The following is a 20035-nucleotide window of genomic DNA, read 5'->3' as shown; positions in this document are numbered from 1 at the left end:
TCTCGCAGCACTGTACCTGTTGATAAACACTATTTTCTTGGCTTAATTAACTATAGCCTATAGGCTACCGTAATGAAATGCATTTCAGCAGGCTAATCAGTCAATCACGAGCCGCCACTCGTATCAATGTCCCTAAGACTGATTGGACTGTACCAGAGTAAGTGCTCCTCTGCAAGGCCCACCTTAGCCTTGTAATTTGCTTACATTTGAAGTTAAGATTTGTCTGTATCTCCCCCCCTCTCATGTCCAGCTAACTCCTACACCATTGGTCTGGAGTCTTCTCTTAAGGAAATGTGGCCTTGTGTAAGCACATTTTGTGCAATTCTACATAGTTTTCAACACACTTTAGCAACAGTTGGCCAGTTATCTTCCTAACTACAATGTTGATGTTAAAAATGAGGCTCAAGTAAATATAAAAAATCATATGCAATTTTTCCCCCCCATTTCAAAAGAATAATTGGGCTTGAAATTACTGAAATGCTTTCTAAATATAGTACCAATCAAATTATTAATGATTTACTATAAGATTTCACCTTTCTTACAACTGTAAAATAAATGTAATATAATACAAAATTGGCACCATTTCACATTACTCTCAACCAGTGGCAATTTTAGCATGTAAATCTTGGTGGGGCAAAAAAATAAAATAAGTGGGATGCATGCCAGCAAAGCCACAACACTAAACAATACATTAATTGCCCTAGAACGGTGACACATAAAGCTGTCCCAACATTTTACCACTGCTACACCTGGCTATCAGTGGATCCTTGTCTGGCAGCGAAACAGTTCATTCAGCTTACTTTATTTACTGCCTTAAAAAAAAAACAGGTGATATGGCTGACTTGCTTAAACAAATGTGTTTTTTTACTGACAATTGAGATGTACAAACTATGGCATAAGGGGACAACGAGCGGATAAGAGGCAATCCGTAATTTCGATTAAGACAATGAGCGAGCTAGGATGGACGTAGTCAATATAACTATTTGTTAAGAACTTTTGAAATGTCTAGCGACAGAATTCAGAACTCCCAGAACAGTATTCTCCCTGTACACCAAGTCAGAACCATAGGATAAATAAAGGGGGCATATAGGCAGACAATGAAAGCTCTTACAATATTCGATGATTACGTTTCTTTAAAACTGGCTATAGGCTACATGTGCACCACCAAGTCAGAACAGTAGGCTAAGTTATAAATGAGGCACATGGTCTACTAACAGCTTACTACACAACATACACTTAGTATTACTTTCTTAGCTGCAGTATACATATCTCCCTGGCATATTACATCATTTATGCAGCAGCATACAATACATTTTTGGACTCACCTTGTTGTGCTGTGCTCACTTGAACAGGAAGGTGGCGCGGCAGTCCTTGTGGGCAAATCTTCTCATCAAACTTTGTCATCAAAGTCTGTTATTCTCTGGATTTATGGTGCTTTCAAGACAACTGGGAACTGTGGGGGGAAAAAACAAGGTCGAATCATGACGTCTGTGATCTTCAGGTCAGAGGTCTAGAAAGAGGCCCGAGTTCCTGACTTGGAATTCCGAGTTGGATGACCGTTCAAAATGTATTTTCCCAGTCAGAGCTCATTTTTTCCCGAGATCCCAGTTGTCTTGAACTTACTGAAGTGAGATTTCCCAGTTCCGAGTTTCCAGTTGTTTTGAGCGCGGCCAAAGTCATGCTAGATTGCCAGCATGGCCAATGTATTCAAACTTTTCTGGCCCATGGTGTTGAATGTTTATCCTTTTAAGCTTGGAAAAGAGACCCTTAAACCCAGACTTGGACCACACACCCACTCCACTGAATAGCAGGCTAGTGATTGCTTTGCAACCCTTGCAGTTAGCCACTGAATCCTTCCAAACCACTCATTGTTGAATTTGCGATTTCCAACTTGTTGTGTAATGTTTATGTCCAATGGCTGATGAGCACCGATACGTTTCATCTATAATTTATCTTCATATGACAAGGGATTGAAAAGGATTTGCCAGTAGATTGTCAACCTGATTCATGATGATGACTGCTTGTCTAGCTGGCTAGCTAAGATTTCGAAAGTATAATGTTGACAAGATCAGTCCAATCAAAGTTACGGTAGATATAACGTGATTTTATGTGATTTTATCTGTGGCCAATGACCTTGAGCCTTCTTGGATGGGCACTTCTAATGTAACTATGGCAGCACCCAAGGGGCTTGCATTTTCGAGCTCTCCCCATAGATTTTGCGGTGACATAGTGTCCCCAAGAGTGAAAGAACACTGAGCCAATCACGACGCGACTAGAGACCATTACCTACGCTCCGTATTTTCCACTTGCTGCCCCACCACCACAGAAAGCACTGAGCTAGGCTGAAACACCTGCATTTTGGAGCTGCCGTAGTCAAGAAAGCAAAAAAGAGACCATGTCTGAATTTGGCTTTATTAACACAATGATTTTTTATTTTTTACATTGTTTGCAAACTGATATGTGACACGTATTAATGCCAAAATAACAGGCAAAACAGGCAACAACAATAAAAAAGATATAGACTGTACCAGTCAAAAGTTTGGACACATCTACTCATTCAAGGGTTTTTCTTAATTTTTTCTATTTTCTACATTGTAGAATAGTAGTGAAGACATCAAAACTATGAAATAACACATATGGAATCATGTTGTAACCAAAAAAGTGTTAAACAAATCAAAATAGATTTTATATTTGAGATTCTTCAAAGTAGCCACCCTTTGCCTTGATGAAAGCTTTGCACACTCTTGGCATTCTCAACCAAACCCTTGAATGAGTAGGTGTGTCCAAGCTTTTGACTGGTACTGTATATCTATTTTTCTTTAGCTAAACAGGTGGGGCTCAAAACAAGTGGGGCTTTGGGGTTTTTAATTTGTCCCTGTAGGAGCCAATGGTAGGAGCACCCTTTGAAGCACCCTTTTGGGTTCCATGTTGAACCATTTCCACAGAGGTTTCTAAGAGGAACCCCAAATGGTTAGATTTGACCAGATCCACAGATGCTATTGATGTATCAGGGCTAATGGTGGGCTAATGCTAACTTCAGTGCTGATTCTAATGTAAAGTGTTAAGAGGTAATTAATAATCTGCTAGTCTCAATAAATCAGACTATTTAAATAGATAGATTTGACCAGAGCCACAGATTCTATCAACAAATAGAGGAGTGGGGTGCTACAAATGGAATCAGGGATCTCAAATTTTATTTTATTTTTACAGGGAATTGAACTGCTCACCTGCGAAATGATGGCCTCAAACATATTCGGCTAACTCAATTTTTCGTGCTTGCAAGTCGGGTTGTAAACATACGTCTGGGCGGAATGGAAAGGGCATCGTGGAAAATACTTTAGGGGGGTGGAAACTTTCTGTCCCCAGTGTTTACTTCCTGCGCCACCAGAATTTCAATCGATAAATGAGCTTCTATGATACCTCATAGAAATAGATGTTGTCATTCATGATTTTGTTTCCATAAACACTGGTGTTGGAGCCAAATTCCCATTTTCTTTATTTGTGCTATATTTGTTTTGCTCCATTTAGACAAATATTATGAAATATTGCCTATGATAATGTGATAATGAATTCACTATAAAAATAAGGAAGTAAGAACATATTCATTCAAGTATTATGCTTATGTTTGGAACTGGCAATATGGTGGCTCACCTAGGAACACATCCCTTTTTCCATGGGTACCGTTTCCCTATGGCAATATTGGCATGGAAAGGTATGGCGGCAAACAGTTTTTGACCGCATCCATAGTTTATACTTTTGTTACCTGATTGCTTTGTTTTTTGGACCTTAAGTAAAGTTCATAGCTGTTAGATAACAAACGGGCTTGTGTTGTAAATCTGTTTCGTTGAATGAATGATTGTTATGATTTTTGAACAAGAGCTTTGAATTCTTTATGGTTGAATGCTGAACTGGGAGTGCATCTTACTCGTCTTATACCATGGGCTGGAGGGTCTTACGCGTCTTATACCATGGGCTGGAGGGTCTTTCGCGTCTTATACCATGGGCTGGAGGGTCTTACGCGTCTTATACCATGGGCTGGAGGGTCTTTCGCGTCTTATACCATGGGCTGGAGGGTCTTACGCGTCTTATACCATGGGCTGGAGGGTCTTTCGCGTCTTATACCATGGGCTGGAGGGTCTTTCGCGTCTTATACCATGGGCTGGAGGGTCTTACGCGTCTTATACCATGGGCTGGAGGGTCTTTCGCGTCTTATACCATGGGCTGGAGGGTCTTTCGCGTCTTATACCATGGGCTGGAGGGTCTTTCGCGTCTTATACCATGGGCTGGAGGGTCTTACGCGTCTTATACCATGGGCTGGAGGGTCTTACGCGTCTTATACCATGGGCTGGAGGGTCTTACGCGTCTTATACCATGGGCTGGAGGGTCTTTCGCGTCTTATACCATGGGCTGGAGGGTCTTTCGCGTCTTATACCATGGGCTGGAGGGTCTTTCGCGTCTTATACCATGGGCTGGAGGGTCTTTCGCGTCTTATACCATGGGCTGGAGGGTCTTACGCGTCTTATAACAGGGGGGCAATTTGTTTACTGGAGCCCTTACAACTGGATTGGTTTGAAACTGGCCAAATGTATTTTGGAGCACACTTCCCCAGAGTAGGCATAGCTAATGTCACCATAAATTCAAAGCAGCTGTCATTTCTCATGTTGGTTTAGCATTGTCTGTTAAGAATGAACACCCTGTGCCACATCAAATCAAATTTGAAATGATTACTTACAAGCTCTTAACCAACAATGCAGTGGGTCTTTAGGAATGTAGTGAAGCAAAAGTTGTCAAATATAAATAGTAAAGTAAAGATACTCTCAAAAAATACTTAAGTAGTACTTTACACCACAGATAAAGACTATTGAGCCACTGACATGCGATTCTTTCTGCGTTTGACAGCCATAAAAATCTGTTCCAGGATCCTGTTTTTGTTGTTCTTCAAGTTGTCCTTGGCCTTCTCCATGATGTGTTGGATCTCAGACGCATCGTAGTGCTGGTGGAACGTTGTGTACTTCTCCCTCTCCTTCTTAATCTCCTCCTCGTCTAGGAAGAGAACACAGAACCTTACAACACAACTTTGAACATATAGAACACAGACCTAGAACACAGAGGGCTCTGTTTACAGCTGGGTGGTTAAGGCGGCACTAGTGTCAAATGCACTGAGTTTGCAATTTCGTCATGTAAAAACGGACCCACTGGCATTTCCCAGCCCTAACGCCAGGTTCGGCCATTTACCCGTCTTATATCAGTTTGCTTGCGCTCAAAGTGATAATATTTGAGGTGTGTTCTTAAAAACATGATCCAAAGTGCTAATTTCAGGCAGCTCTGATAGGGATATTTAAGACTAACCAAAAGCTGTTTTTTGGCGTGACACACACTTCCCATATGCGCATGGAACAAGAGCAATCGCAAAGTAGTCAAGACTGTCAATAAAGGGTTTGGCTCTTGAGACAGCTTGAAATAAATCGTAATCCCCAAAACGTTATTAAAATAGGAATTTCCAGAGGAGTAAAACAGTGAGCTGGCATTCCCTTATGTATGCATTGTAGGCAGGCCCATATTATTTTAGCCATGAGGTCCCGTTTGGACGTGCGTAAAAACCTACGTGTCCATTCCCATCATGAAACGAGAGATGAGAACTTCGGTGAACACTCGTGAACCTCATATTTAGAAGTTATCTGTAACCTGTAACAACTGCATGTTTTCCGTTTCATATGTTCAAAACCCAAGCCCTCCCCTAGGCCTACTATAACGAAGGCTGGTTCAACAGCAATGAGTGTCTTTTTTTTTATCCTGCCGATTACATTTTAAAATGGTTGTAATGAAATTAAACGAAAAACAAAATCTTATTAGAATGATTCACCTTCCTGGTTTTACGGTTACAACGTATGTGGCGCACTTGCAATACAACTGCGATCTGATCTGTAAGATGATTCCGATTTATGTTCATAATAAATAGTCATATTTGGGAGCAGTATAACGGTGAGTGGACATTCTCCATTTCTCTTTATATTGGATCTTTGTCCAGCTACTGTGAAAAGTTTGGATGTGCGTAAAACCCTCCATAGTCTGCGTTGTTTTAATAGTATATACCCACAGGGAGAAATTATGGGACCCTATTTAAAACAAGTTGTTTTGTTTAGAATTATTCGTTCTCTTTTTAGGCCTTATCAATAATGAATTTAATTTTGCTTATTGACAATGTTTGGCATGTCCATGCTCAGCCATAATGCAATTTACAGTAGGCCTAGCCCCTAAATCAGTGTGAATGCTATTGAAGCCATGCAATTACTTTGAACAATGTGGACTGCAAATGGGTTCAAGTTAATGTATTTAGCAAAGATATGTCTACTTTTGTTATTTCGTTTTTGTAAGCCATTTAACATACTATAACGGACTAATATTGGAATTGGAGTTGACTCCAGGGCAATACATAAAATACCCTAAATACACAATTTGAAGCAACCACATATTTCGCGGTGGGGCAAGTTTTGATTGGCCAGTGAGAGGCCACGCCTCGTCAATTATCAGCACACTGATGAGCGTTGGCGCAAAGGACTTGGTTTTGATGAATAAACAATAAACAAGTTATTAATCAAAACCCAGTCCTTTTGCGCCAACGCTGATAGTTTTGTTTGTGAAAATAGCAAAAAGAAATCTAAAACACCCCGAGCCTAAAGCGCACACACACAGCGACAAATCAGTACCATGGACAGCCACATGATATTTAGCAACATTGGACTACATTGTTTTTGTTATCTTTAAGTTTGTTTTCAGTGTATTAAACTAAGCATATATAGCCTTGATGATGATTCAATATTTAAGTTGAAATGGTGCTGGAATAGCGGAGGCAGTGCTCCTGTTGTCTTTGTGTTGACTTGTAAAAATCAGTAGTTGTTTAGTAAACTGTCGAAAACAACTTGTTTGACCATGCTGCAGGTGATAACTGTTTGTTACATGCAATATTGGCTTTGTGGACAGTTTTGTGACTAAACAAAGTATGTGTAGTTGAATTTATTCCGCCACTGTGTGACTGTTATCCTTGCAAAATACATTTACACATACATGTTATTCAATCATTGCACACACACTGCTCGCGCACGTCAATGAGCGTCTGAGTAGCCAGGCGCTAAAATAGAACTTGGTTCTATTTGTGATGATCGATGCGCTGCAAGTCCCGCCTCTCCCATCTCCTCATGGGAGAGGCAGGACTTGCGGCGTGTTGAGTGTCACACATATAACCATGTTCTATTTTAGCGCCTGGCTACGCAGAGGCTCGTTGACATGCGCGAGCAGTGTGGGTGCAATGATTGAATAACATGTATGTACTTTAGCTGGATGAAATTCCCACACGGTTGCTGAGGTGAATGATTACATTGAAGCCTTAGCAGGGAGGAAACCATCTGTAGCTCATTGTTTGGTTCATTTATGAGCTGAATGGAATTGTTGCATTTCCATTGTCATTTTTCGTTGCGCTTGCATTCAGTAGCATCAATTAATCACATGATTTATGAATAGTATTGATGTCCGACGGGAGAACCAAGGACATAGGTGGTAATGTTGAGAGATTCACTCTAGAGTTTACAGAACAACTGGTTCTGAGAGATTAGGATCAGGACCAGCAGTTGTAACAGTAAGTAACTGTAAAAAAATGGAGGACTGCAGTGTATTCTTTATTATGAGTGTAGGCTGCATAATAATCATATGAAAGTGTGTCTATCAATGTTATGTATGTCATTTTAAGTAGTTCTGTCCTTCGGCTGTAATTGTCTTTTAATGTTATGTATGCCATATTTTATGTTTTGTGTGGACCCCAGGAAGAGTAGCTACAGCTTTGGCTGTAGCAAATGGGGTTCCTGATAAAAATACGAACGCCATCATAAAAAAGCAGACAATTGGTGCAGATAAAAAAAGAAAAAGACAGAAAATAAAAGCTCTAAATCAGAATAGGGCGTAGTCAGAGAGACAAGGATAAAAGTAAGACATAGATAGTCATCATAGGAGTCAGTGTCTTCCACAGACCTTGGCAGTTCTGCAGGTTGAACAGGGGCATGTGCATGATGGTGGGCACTTCAGGGCTTTGCCCCTCGAAAACGTAGCAGTCCTCAGGATGGTCTTTCTCCTCCCACACACTCTGCTTCACTGGGGGAAAGGGGACCTTCTGCAGAAGCGCGTACGTTTTGGCACTACGCACCGTCTGTGAGGAGCAGGATCAGTAGTATGGTTATTTCAATGTCCTTCTCCAAACCAGCCCCTAGTCCCTACTTCCTAGTCACTACTCCCTACTTCCTAGTCACTATTACCTAGCCCCTACTCCCTAGGCCCTACTTCCTAGTCCCTACTTTCTAGGCCAGGGGTGTCACTCATTCCACGGATGGCCGAGTGGCTGCTGGTTTTAGTTTTTTCCTTTCAATTAAGACCTACACAACCAGGTGACGGGAGTTCCTTACTAATTAGTGACCTTCATGCATCAATCAAGTACAAGGGTGGAGCGAAAACCCGCAGACACTCAGCCCTCTGTGGAATGAGTTTGACACGTGCCCTAGGCCCTACTCCCTAGCCCCTACTCCCTAGAGAGAGGGGAGAGAGAGAGACAGAGGTTCACTACTACCTAGGCACTTCATGTTCTTCTGAAAGGCTTGAATAGGAATAAGCATTGTGTGTGTGTGTGTGTGTGTGTGTTTGCCTCAAAGGGGTCTCCCGCACTGAAGTCCAAGGAGATGATGAGGTCGACTTTCCTCGATGTGCGCAGGATGGGGGGATAGGGAGAGTTGATCTTTAACCCAGCGTCTACCAGGTGAATCTTCTCTTTGGACGCTATGCTGCTCGGAACGTTAGTATCTGGGGAGGTAGAGAGAAAGGAGGGGGGGAGGAATTATGAATTATGTACAGACTAAGTGAGCATAGCCTTGAGATTGAGAAAGGCCGCAGTAGGCAGACCTGGCTCTCAAGAGAAGACAGGCTATGTGCACACTGCCCACAAAATGAGGTGGAAACTGAGCTGCACTTCCTAACCTCCTGCCAAATGTATGACCATATTGTACTTTAGCTATTTGCACATAATATGACATTTGAAATGTCTTTATTATTTTGGAACTTTTGTGAGTGTAATGTTTACTGTTCATTTTTATTGTTTATTATCTACTTCACTTGCTTTGGCAATGTTAACATACGTTTTCCATGCCAATAAAGCCCTTAAATTGAAATTGAATTGAGAGGGGTAGAGGGAGAGGGGTAGAGAGAGCAAGAGACAGAGGGTAGAGAGAGAGAGGGGGTAGAGAGAGGGAGGGGGGGTAGACGAGGGGGTGGAGAGAGAAAGAGAGAGAGAGGTTGTACAGAGAGAGAGAGCGAGTGGGGGTACAGAGAGGTAGAGAGAGGTAGGTAGAGCGAGAGCGAGAGCGAGAGAGAGAGGGGTAGAGAGAGAGCATAGAGAGGGAGAGCGAGAGAGGGGGAGGGTGGGGTATAGAGAGAGGGGGGGGGTACAGAGAGAGGGGTACAGAGAGAGGGGTAGAGAGAGAGGGGGGTAGAGAGAGAGAGAGAGTGAGAGAGAGTAGAGAGAGAGGGGGGAGAGAGAGGGGAAGAGAGGGGGAGAGAGAGAGGAAGAGAGAGAGGGGAAGAGAGAGAGGGGAAGAGAGAGAGTGAGAGAGAGAGAGAGAGAGTAGAGAGAGAGAGTAGAGAGGGTGGTTGAGAGAGAGCGAGAGAGAACCAACCAAGAAAGTTGCCATTTTGGAGGGAAACATAAGATCCTGGCTATGACTGATACTAGTTATGCTATCATGTTAGGAAGAAGTCTGATGTTACTGTACCTTGGATCTTGAAGAGGAAGTTGGACACGGTTCCCCATTCCCATTTTATGACCAGAGGGAAAATGTTTTGTGCAATCCACAACTCTGGGGGAGACACACACACCAATTGTCAAATTATTCCTAACTGGTCCAAAAAATATCTCAGTGATGGAGAGAGTATGCAGTCTGTTCTGTATCCTTCCTTTACCGAAATACATACATACACACACACACACACACACGAACAAACAAACACACACTTTCCGTTGTAATCATAGTGGATAGAAAGGTAATGAAAAGAACAGTACTATCGGGGACCCAGGGGTTTGTTATTCTCTCGCTGGATGACATGGCTGACCTGGTTGTCATTCCCATCGTTACCTCCATCCTTTTAGCTGCAGAGGATAAGACAAAAAGGATCAGCTCAGGATCCGCTATGTAACACACGGTTCGAAAACCATGTGATAAAAATAAAGCTTTGGACGTCATTGATGTCGTACTTTTGATAAAGTAATACACGCACCGGCAGACTGCTTCAAAGTTAGCTGCTTAGCTACTCGATACATGCCTCAGAGCTCCAGTATCAAACGTAACATCACTAGTTAAGGTTAAGGCATTAACTTTGAGTGGTTAGGGTTAAGGTTAGGCATTAACGTTGAGTGGTAAGGGTTAAGGTTAGGCATTAACTTTGAGTGGTAAGGGTTAAGGTTAGGCATTAACTTTGAGTGGTAAGGGTTAAGGTTAGGCATTAGCTTTGAGTGGTTAGTGTTAAGGTTAGACATTAACTTTGAGTGGTTAGGGTTAAGGTTAGGCATTCACTTTGAGTGACTGGGATAAGGGTAAGTTATCACTGGAAGGTACTATCAAAAATGTGCATTAGCAACAAGAATTAGAAAATGTAAACACTTAAAGCACTTTTGTCAAAATTTACCCGAAGCTGATTTGAACTCCTGACGTTCAGGTTGCAAGTCATTGTTGTACGCCCGCTCACCAACCCCAATCTAACACCTTGCAAGCCAATTTTCCATTTGTATCTCTCTGCCGGGTTGCTATTGTCTGAAACGTGTGCAGCCTCCCCTAAGCTTACACTAAGACAATATTACCACATAACCATACTGCATTTTACATCCAGACGCCCAAACCTACTATAAAAAAACTCAGTTCCAAGGTATCAGCTCAGTGAACTAACACGGTCTTGAGTCATAAAGCTAAAGCCACTTAAGAAAAGTGGCACTGTGGAAGCTAGTGTTACCTTTGCAGGTGCAGAGGGTAATGCCTCTAAGAAAAAAAAGTGCTACATAGTCCTACCTACCTATAAAGGGTTCTTTGACTGTCACTGTGGGAGAACACTTTGAATATCCCTTTTAGGTTCCATGTAGAATAATTTCCCACAGAAGGTTATAAATGGAACCTAATGGGGTTCGACAGTACATGGAACCCATAAAGGTTCTTCAAAGGGTTCTCCCACAGGGACAGCCAAATAATCCTTGTTGAACCCTTTTTTTCTCAGAATGTAGGCTTTAGTTCAATGGGCTAACATGGTGTTGGAGCAATATGATGCCAGTGTTACCGTTGCAGGTGCAGCTTTGGTCCTCCCAGTCTTTTGTCCAGCTGTCTGAGGTGAGGATGAGCTCCAGACTGACTTTCTCTATGAACTTCTTTCTCTCCATCAGGCTGGTTCTCTGCCACCTCTCAGCGTCCATGTTCCACAGCATCTCGCCCTTACTGCTCACATGACCTAGAATCATTATACACATTATCACACAGGTCATGATAATGGTGTCTTTTTGATTGTGTGTGTGTGTGTTGTGTGTATGTATCTCACCTTTCAGTAGCTGTTCCAGTGTGGCGATGACTTTCCATGTCTTCAGTGCATCTGGGTCCTCAGCGTACTCTATCAGCTCAGACACACACCTCACCACTCGGGAGGGCAGACAGTTACACACCTTCACCTCCCCTTTACTCACAAACTCCAACCTCATGCTCTCCTCCCCTGCAGAACAAAACAGGTTGGTCAAGTGTAGCGGAGGTGATTTGGAAACACGCCCTCCTCTCATGATGAGGTAGCCCTGCCTGAGACATGTAAATCTCAAGTGTCGTCCTCGGACCTTGAGGATGTCCTCTTGGCCTACTGCATTCCAGCCATTACAATGAGCCCAACCTCCTATAGCTCCTCCCACCAGCCTCCTCTGGTCCATTTATCTCCCACACCGGGTGGAATGCGGTTTGATCAATCAGCATTCAGGATTAGACCCACCCGTTGTATAATGTCTAGTATTGTCCTGTAGTTTGTCTACTATTGTCCTGTAGTTTATTGTCTATTATATAACGGGTGGGTCTAATCCTGAATGCTGATTGGTTAAAACCGCATTCCAGCCGGTGTCTATTCCACAAGTTACCACCGGCTAAATCTATTACTTTAAAATACCTATTTACTCTGTTCCATCTGACTGCGCAGCCCACTGTCTCATCAGCCCAGCATGGCACTTTATAAACTTGATCTCTAATATAAAAAGTATCCAGACATAATCTCACATTTCTTTTAGACTAACATTTAGTTTTCAACAGATGTCTATCTCGCCGACATTTGCAACATTGTTTCAATTTTGAAATTCGATCTCCAGCTGTCCCATAGTAATGAACGTGTCGGGAGTCGGGACGAGACAGACAGGCAGGCAGCGTTTCTCAGCCAGTCGAAATCATGAATCAGCTGGCATCATTTTTATGGATACATACAAAGAAATGTCAATTGAAAACAGGTAAAACAAAACAAAGCTAGTTTGCAGTCTTTCCAGATTTAGTTTGAAGTGATTGTGTTTGCAGTGTTGTTGGCTAGCTCCTCTGAACAACAGTGGCCTTGACAAGTGAGCACATTCTCTATGCCAGGCGAAATCGCACCTCATTAGCTCATTGTTAGGGATGTATCCAATTAAATGTGTGGGGCTCTATTTTCTTATAACTAGATGTGATGCCTAGCTTAGAAATAATACATTAATGATTAAACATAATAGGTTTGTGCTGTACTGATATAGACTGTTTAACATAACAAGCTGTGATTCATGTGAGGAACTGTTAGGGGGTAGGCCGAGACAGACTTGTGTCTCACAGACACAAACACTGCCTCTTTGTTAGAACGCTCAAGGACATGTGTTCTGCTACAAAGATGTCTGAGGTTGCTGACTCTCTGGACAAGTTGCAAAACAACTAAACACCTGGCAACAGTGAAGTGCCAAGGGTCTGGGACCAGCCTGTGTGCCAACGATAGGCTGAGTAAGTCTAAACCACGCTCAGTCTCTACTCTGATAGGCCAGCAGGGAGCAGGAACTATCTCTGTCAGAGTATTTAAAGAAGAACTTATAACAATGGACCAGTTCTCTGTCTGCCCTGCGTGGTATTTCAGTGGACCCGTATATACGAACATCATATTTACCATTGAAGTGTTTTGCATTAATTAAAATACTAGTCTATTTTAGAAGACGTGTATTGACCTCTTTTGTTCCCAATACCAGATTTGAATTGACGCAACTTAACAAATGTCACTAGAAAACAGCTTAAACAAATGCAAATGCAGCTATATTGCTGTTATTCTGGCTGCACTTTTTGACATGACTGTAAATTAGCCGTAGTTGGCTAGCTAGCAAGCAAGGAACAATAACGATTTAGAACGAACAAAAAGACTGAACATTCTTTTTCCTAGCAACCGAAACGATACAACGAATGACCAGCCGGCTTGGGTAGCAACCCTAGATTTGTGTTGGGACTATATCTTGTGGAAGGATGAAATAGTATGAATACATCCATCAAAAGAACGTTTTAAATGAAAATATGTCAATCATTATTTGAATATGTTGGTAACCCATTGTATAAAAGTGATAATGCCCTCGAAGCCGGTGTTTGGAGGATATATTGGCACAGTTTGCCAAGCCTCAACTTTGTCTCAAGCCTAACAACACCCATGCCAATATATTGTCCTGTAGTTTATGGTCTAGGATTGTCCTGTAGTTTATGGTCTAGTACATTTACATTTTAGTCATTTAGCAGACGCTCTTATCCAGAGCAACTTACAGTTAGTGAATGCATACATGTTTTTCTTTACACTGGCCCCCCATGGTAAACGAACCCACATCCCTGACAGCCAAACCCTCTCCTACCTTGGACGACGCTGGACCAATTGTGCACCGCCCATGGGTCTCCCGGTCGCAGTCAGCTGCGACAGAGCCTGGACTCGAACCAGGATCTCTAGTGGCACAGTTAGCGCTGCGATGCAGTGCCTTAGACCACTGCGCCACTCGGGACACAGTAGAGTAGTGTCCTGTAGTTTATTGTCTAGTATTGTCCAGTAGTTTACTGTCTAGTATTGTCCTGTAGTTTATTGTCTAGGATTGTCCTGTAGTTTATGGTCTAGGATTGTCCTGTAGTTTATTGTCTAGTATTGTCCTGTAGTTTATTGTCTAGTATTGTCCTGTAGTTTATGGTCTAGTATTGTCCTGTAGTTTATTGTCTAGTATTGTCCTGTAGTTTATTATCTAGTATTGTCCTGTTGTTTATTGTCTACTATTGTCCTGTAGTTTATTGTCTAGTATTGTCCTGTAGTTTATTGTCTAGTATTGTCCTGTAGTTTATGATCTAGTATTGTCCAGTAGTTTACTGTCTAGAATTGTCCTGTAGTTCATTGTTGAATGTTTTCTGTTTCTTTTTGATTGAAGGTGATTCTCTTCCTTGTTGTTGTTGTTTCTTTGTGTTTCTGTACTGGGTCTGTTCCTGGGTTGTATTGTACATACAGGCACTAGGTTCATTTTCTTTATTTCTTATTGACTAATCTTTTGTATTTTGTCTCTATCGTTTTCTTTGATGGATGTTTTATCATCTGGATGGGTGGGGGTAAAGGAAGGGGTGAAAGACCACCTTATTGCAAGAAGTTAACTCTTACCTGAGTTTGAAACGTTCTTGCCACCTAAAGATATGGTAAAGGAGAAAGAAAGAAACATTATTTATCACAAATGAACGCAAAGGGAACGTTGTGTCAATGATCCTAAATACAACTTACAATCCTATACACTAGCCTTACAGGCTAACTAGCATGCTGCACTGTAGCTTACCTCCAAATAAGCCCCAGATCTTTTTTACTACCTCAGCATTGTTCATCTGCCCGTCTGCAATGGCACTCCCACAGATACCTGCCCAACAACAACAAACAAACAACAATAAATAACCATCTATGAGAGTTGTAAAACACCTGATGATATCAACAATGGGGACACATTTCTGTGTGTGTGCGTTTGTGTGTGGGTATGTTTGTGTGCGTGTGTGTGTTTGTGTGCATGTGCTTCTGTGTGTGTGTGTGTGTGTGTGTGTGTGTGTGCAATCCCCACCTTGCAGCAGAACCATGTCCATTTCCTTCCTCTTCTCTCTCAGAGTCCCGCCTTCAAACTGGCTCCCGAGACAGGAAGTGGGGACGAAAGCGCCCAATCCGGAGAAGCCGCTCTCGTGGGGGGTCATCTCAAACCATACCCCTGGAGAAAACAGTGAAATTACAGAAATGTACACTCATTGGCTTTGTCTGAAATGACACCCTATTCCTTATAAAGTGCACTACTTCTAAGCAGAGCCCGACTGGGACTCAGACTAATGCTTGGCTTGCTTTTTGGGCGTCTACAGATGAGTGTTAGTTCATATTGGTCATATTGTATTAATTGTTTATATTATTTGTATTGTTCTTGCACTTTGAGACAATTGTCTTTCTAAAAAGTGCAATGCAATTACATTTGATTGATACATTGATGCTGCGTTCACAGTGCACTCGAAACTAGGAAACTCAGAAAGTTCAGAATTTCAGAGTTTGCATGAACCCTGCATAACAGTCACCTTTAGTGTAACCCTGTCTGTGGCAGTCCAGTTCTATGGCACTGTAGATGGGGTATGGTTTGATGATTTTCCTGTGAGCATCTTCAGAAAGACAGCAAGTGTTCATCTGATACAGGAGAGAGAGAACAAGGGGGGAGAGACAGGGGGGAGACAGGGGGGAGATGGGTGGGGGGGAGACAGATGGGGGGAGATGGGGGAGAGACATGGGGGAGAGACATGGGGGGAGAGCTCAGTTGATAGAGCATGGCGTTTGCAACGCCAGGGTTGTGGGTTCGATTCCCATGGGGGGCCAGTATAAAAAAAATATGCATTCACTAACTGTAAGTCGCTCTGGATAAGAGCGTCTGCTAAATGACTAAAATGTAAATGTAAAAAATGGAGAGACGGGGGAGAAATAATCAGCCCAACAGAGGCAGATACACACACTGGCAGACTGACAAATAGACACAAACACACACACACTGGCAAACAGACAGATACACACAACCATACACTGACCTCTTTCATGAAATAGGAGGCAGTGAATGCGCCCCAGAAGTCAGTGAGGTTGAAGTCCTGGTTTTGTTCTTCTCAATTTCAGCCACTCCACAGCCTTGCCTCAAGTCCACCGTAGGACCCTTCAGCTTCTTTATTATTTCATCACAACTCTTACTCAATGACTCAGCTGGATTGCTGTACAGGGATGACATGCACCTGTGTGTGTGTGTGTGTGTGTGTGTGTGAGAGGGAGAAGGAGAGAGCCAGATACCTAATTTGTTTCAGCACATTCAAAATGAACTTTCCTGCTAAGAATAATAGTAAATACGTGTGTGTGTACCAGGTGCTGCCCGACACCCCACACATGTAGAGGAGGCTGTCCAGCAGGTCGTCCTGTGCCAGCTGACACAGCGATCCCAGCATGCCCACTGCTGCCCTCTCTCCACCACCTGACCCCAGCAACGCTATGTTAGGAACATCCTCCTGAGAGATGGGGAGAGAGAGAGAGAGAGAGAGAGAGAGAGAGAGAGAGAGAGAGAGAGAGAGAGAGAGAGAGAGAGAGAGAGAGAGAGAGAGAGAGAGAGAGAGAGAGAGAGAGAGAGAGAGAGAGAGAGAGAGAGAGAGAGAGAGAGAGAGAGAGAGATCAAATCTGGAGAATTTCACGTCAGGAGTGGGGAAGGTGATCGATATGTAGTTGGCTGTGGAGAGAGGGGGGAGTTAGAGAAAGGGCACGTGTGTGAGAGAGAGTGATCGAAAGATAGAGAAGACAGGACTACCCACTAGTTTACAGTCGATATCTTGATCTTTCAGCCACTTCTTAATCAGTTTCTTCCTCATCGTCACGTATGTTCTCTCCCTCATCATTGATGGAGTGAGACAGACGCGCAGTCTGACAGAATGAAACGAAAGAGACAGAAAAAGTATGTGTACAGTCTATTATTCCATGATGATACAATTTGGTTTAATTGAGCCATAACATTTCTCAAGTAACATGGCATTTCAATAAAACGTTTTTTGAAGATAAATAAAACATAATTCTGACAGCTTATACTCTGTTTGTCAGTAAAGTATATGTTATTCCTTAATTCTGGATGCATATTCATAGCTATGTATTACAGTACAGTGTGGTATGTTGCCGACAACAGTCATCCTCATATTCTGATGAGTTTCTTACCTTACGAGTGTGTACACTATACAGTAACATTACCAGTCAAAGGTTTGGACACACCTACTCATTCGTTTTTTTCCCCTTTTTTCTTACAATTTTCTACGTTGTAGAATAATAGTGAAGACATCAAAGCTATGAAATAACACATATGGAATCATGTAGTAACCAAAAAAGTGTTAAACAAATCAAAATATATTTTTGATTTTAGATTCTTCAAAGTAGCCACCCTTTGGCTTGAAGACAGCTTTGCACACTCTTGGCATTCTCTCAACCAGCTTAACCTGGAATGCTTTTCCAACATTCTTGAAGTATTTCCCACACATGCTAAGCACTTGTTAGCTGCTTTTCCTTCACTCTGTGGTCCAACTCATCCTAAACCATTTCAATTGGGTTGAAGTCAGGTGATTGTGGAGGCCAGTTCATCTGATGCAGCACTCCATCACTCTCCTTCTTGGTCAAAATGTCCTTACACAGCCTGGAGGTGTGTTGGGTCATTGTCCTGTTGAAAAACTAATTATTCTCCCTCTAAGCGCAAACCAGATGTGATGGTGTATTGCTGCAGAATGCTGTGGTAGCCATGCTGGTTAAGTGTGCCTTGAATTCTAATTACATCACACACAGTGTCACCAGCAAAGCACCCCCACACCATCACAACAAGCAAGTCTCTTCTTCTTCTTGGTGTCCTTTAGTAGTGTTTTCTTTGCAGCAATTCGATCATGAAGTTCTGAATCACGCAGTCTCCTCTGAACAGTTGATGTTGAGATGTGTCTGTTGCTTGAACTATGTGAACCATTTATTTGGGATGCAATCTGCAGTGCAGTTAACTCTAATGAACTTATCCTCTGCAGCAGAGGTAACTCTGGGTCTTCCTTTCCTGTGGTGGTCCTCATGAGAACCAGTTTCATCATAGAGCTTGATGGTTTTTGCAACTGCACTTGAAGAAACTTTCAAAGTTCTTGAAATGTTCCGTATTGACTGACCTTCATGTTTTAAAGTAAAGATGGACTGTTGGTTCTGTTTGCTTATTTGAGCTGTTCTTGCCATAATATGGACTTGGTCTTCTGTATACCACCCCTACCTTGTCACAACACAACTGATTGGCTCAAATGCATTAAGAAGGAAAGAAATTCCACAAATTAACTTTTAACAATTGAAATTGAAATGCATTCCAGGTGACTACCTCATGAAGTTAGTTGAGAGAATCCCAAGAGTGTGCAAAGCTGTCATCAAGGCAAAGCTCCCGAGTGGCGCAGCGGTCTAAGGCACTGCATTTCAGTACTAGAGGCATTACTACAAACCCTGGTTCAATTCCAGGCTGTATCACAATCCAGCTGTGATTAGGAGCGTCGTCCGGGGTAGGACATCATTGTAAATAAGAGTTTGTTCTTAACTGACTTGCCTAGTAAAATAAAATAAAAAGGGTGGCTACTTTGAAGAATCTCAAATATAAACTATATTTTGATTTGTTTAACACTTTTTTGGTTACCCCATGTTTCCATATGTGCTATTTCATAGTTTTGATGTCTTCACTATTATTCTACAATGTAGAAAATAGTAGAAATAATGAAAAACCCTGGAATGAGTAGGTGTGTGTCACGGTCGTCTATGTCGTCTAAGTATGACCAAGGCGCAGCGTGTCCAAGAAACATGACTTTATTTATAAACGTTATGGAACTACAAAACAAAAGACGACTCAAATGAAGTCCACGGTACACTGACCGAAACGGAACAAAAACCCACAATTCCCACAGGAAAACATTCAGATTAAATATGGCTCCCAATCAGAGATAACGAGCCGACAGCTGACACTCGTTACCTCCGATTGGGAGTCATAGACCAAACCTAGAAATGAAGCCAACAGAAAAGCAAACATAGAAATACACCCAAACCCAACATAACAAAATACACCCTGGCTCAAATACAAAAGTCCCGGAGCCAGAGTGTCACAGTACCCCCCCCTAAAGGTGCGAACTCCGGGCGCACCAGCATACAGTCTAGGGGAGGGTCTGGGTGGGCGTCTGTCCACGGTGGCGGTTCTGGCCCTGGTCGTGGTCCCCACCCCACCTTAGTCACTATCCGCTTCCGTAGCCTCCTCCACATGACCACCCCCCAACTAAACCCCACTGGATTAAGGGGCGGCACCGGACTAAAGGGCAGCACCGGACTAAGGGGCACACCGACTAAGGGGCAGTACCGGACTAAGGGGCAGCACCAGGATAAGGGGGCAGCACCGGCTAAGGGACAGCACCGGACTCAATGGCGGATCCTGGCTGGCTGGCTCTGGCGGATCCTGGCTGGACGGCTCTGGCGGATCCTGGCTGGACGGCTCATGGCTGGCTGAAGGATCTGGCTGCTCGCGGCTGGCTGACGGATCTGGCTGCTCATGGCTGGCTGACGGATCTGGCTGCTCATGGCTGGCCGCGGATCTGGCTGCTCATGGCTGGCCGACGGATCTGGCTGCTCGTGGCTGGCCGACGGATCTGGCTGCTCATGGCTGGCTGACGGATCTGGCTGCTCGCGGCTGGCTGACGGATCTGGCTGCTCGCGGCTGGCCGACGGATCTGGCTGCTCATGGCTGGCCGACGGATCTGGCTGCTCATGGCTGGCCGACGGATCTGGCTGCTCGTGGCTGGCTGACGGATCTGGCTGCTCATGGCTGGCGGAAGGCTCTGGCTGATCCTGTCTGGCGGAAGGCTCTGGCTGATCCTGTCTGGCGGAAGGCTCTAGCGGCCCCGGGTCT

General features: G+C 43.2%; 1 protein-coding gene across 1 annotated transcript; it reads right to left on the bottom strand.

Moving 5' to 3' along the window:
- Positions 1-2779: 2779 nt before the first annotated feature.
- On the bottom strand, positions 2780-16977 carry LOC123482942 (cytosolic phospholipase A2 gamma-like). Its single transcript, XM_045212171.1, has 15 exons — positions 16908-16977; positions 16468-16610; positions 16259-16343; positions 15651-15756; positions 15158-15298; positions 14885-14962; positions 14716-14739; positions 11611-11778; positions 11356-11523; positions 10094-10180; positions 9807-9890; positions 8687-8841; positions 8023-8197; positions 4871-5043; positions 2780-3382 (listed from the first exon to the last, which is right to left on the bottom strand). Exons 1-15 carry the CDS (start codon positions 16962-16964, stop codon positions 3338-3340), a joined length of 1689 nt encoding a protein of 562 aa, XP_045068106.1. The 5' UTR covers positions 16965-16977; the 3' UTR covers positions 2780-3337.
- Positions 16978-20035: the final 3058 nt, after the last annotated feature.

This window comes from Coregonus clupeaformis, unplaced genomic scaffold (genome assembly GCF_020615455.1).
Source record: "Coregonus clupeaformis isolate EN_2021a unplaced genomic scaffold, ASM2061545v1 scaf0001, whole genome shotgun sequence".
NCBI classification, from domain to species: domain Eukaryota; kingdom Metazoa; phylum Chordata; class Actinopteri; order Salmoniformes; family Salmonidae; genus Coregonus; species Coregonus clupeaformis.
Note: the sequence above shows the minus strand (reverse complement) of the source record. Positions and strands in the feature narration are given on the sequence as shown.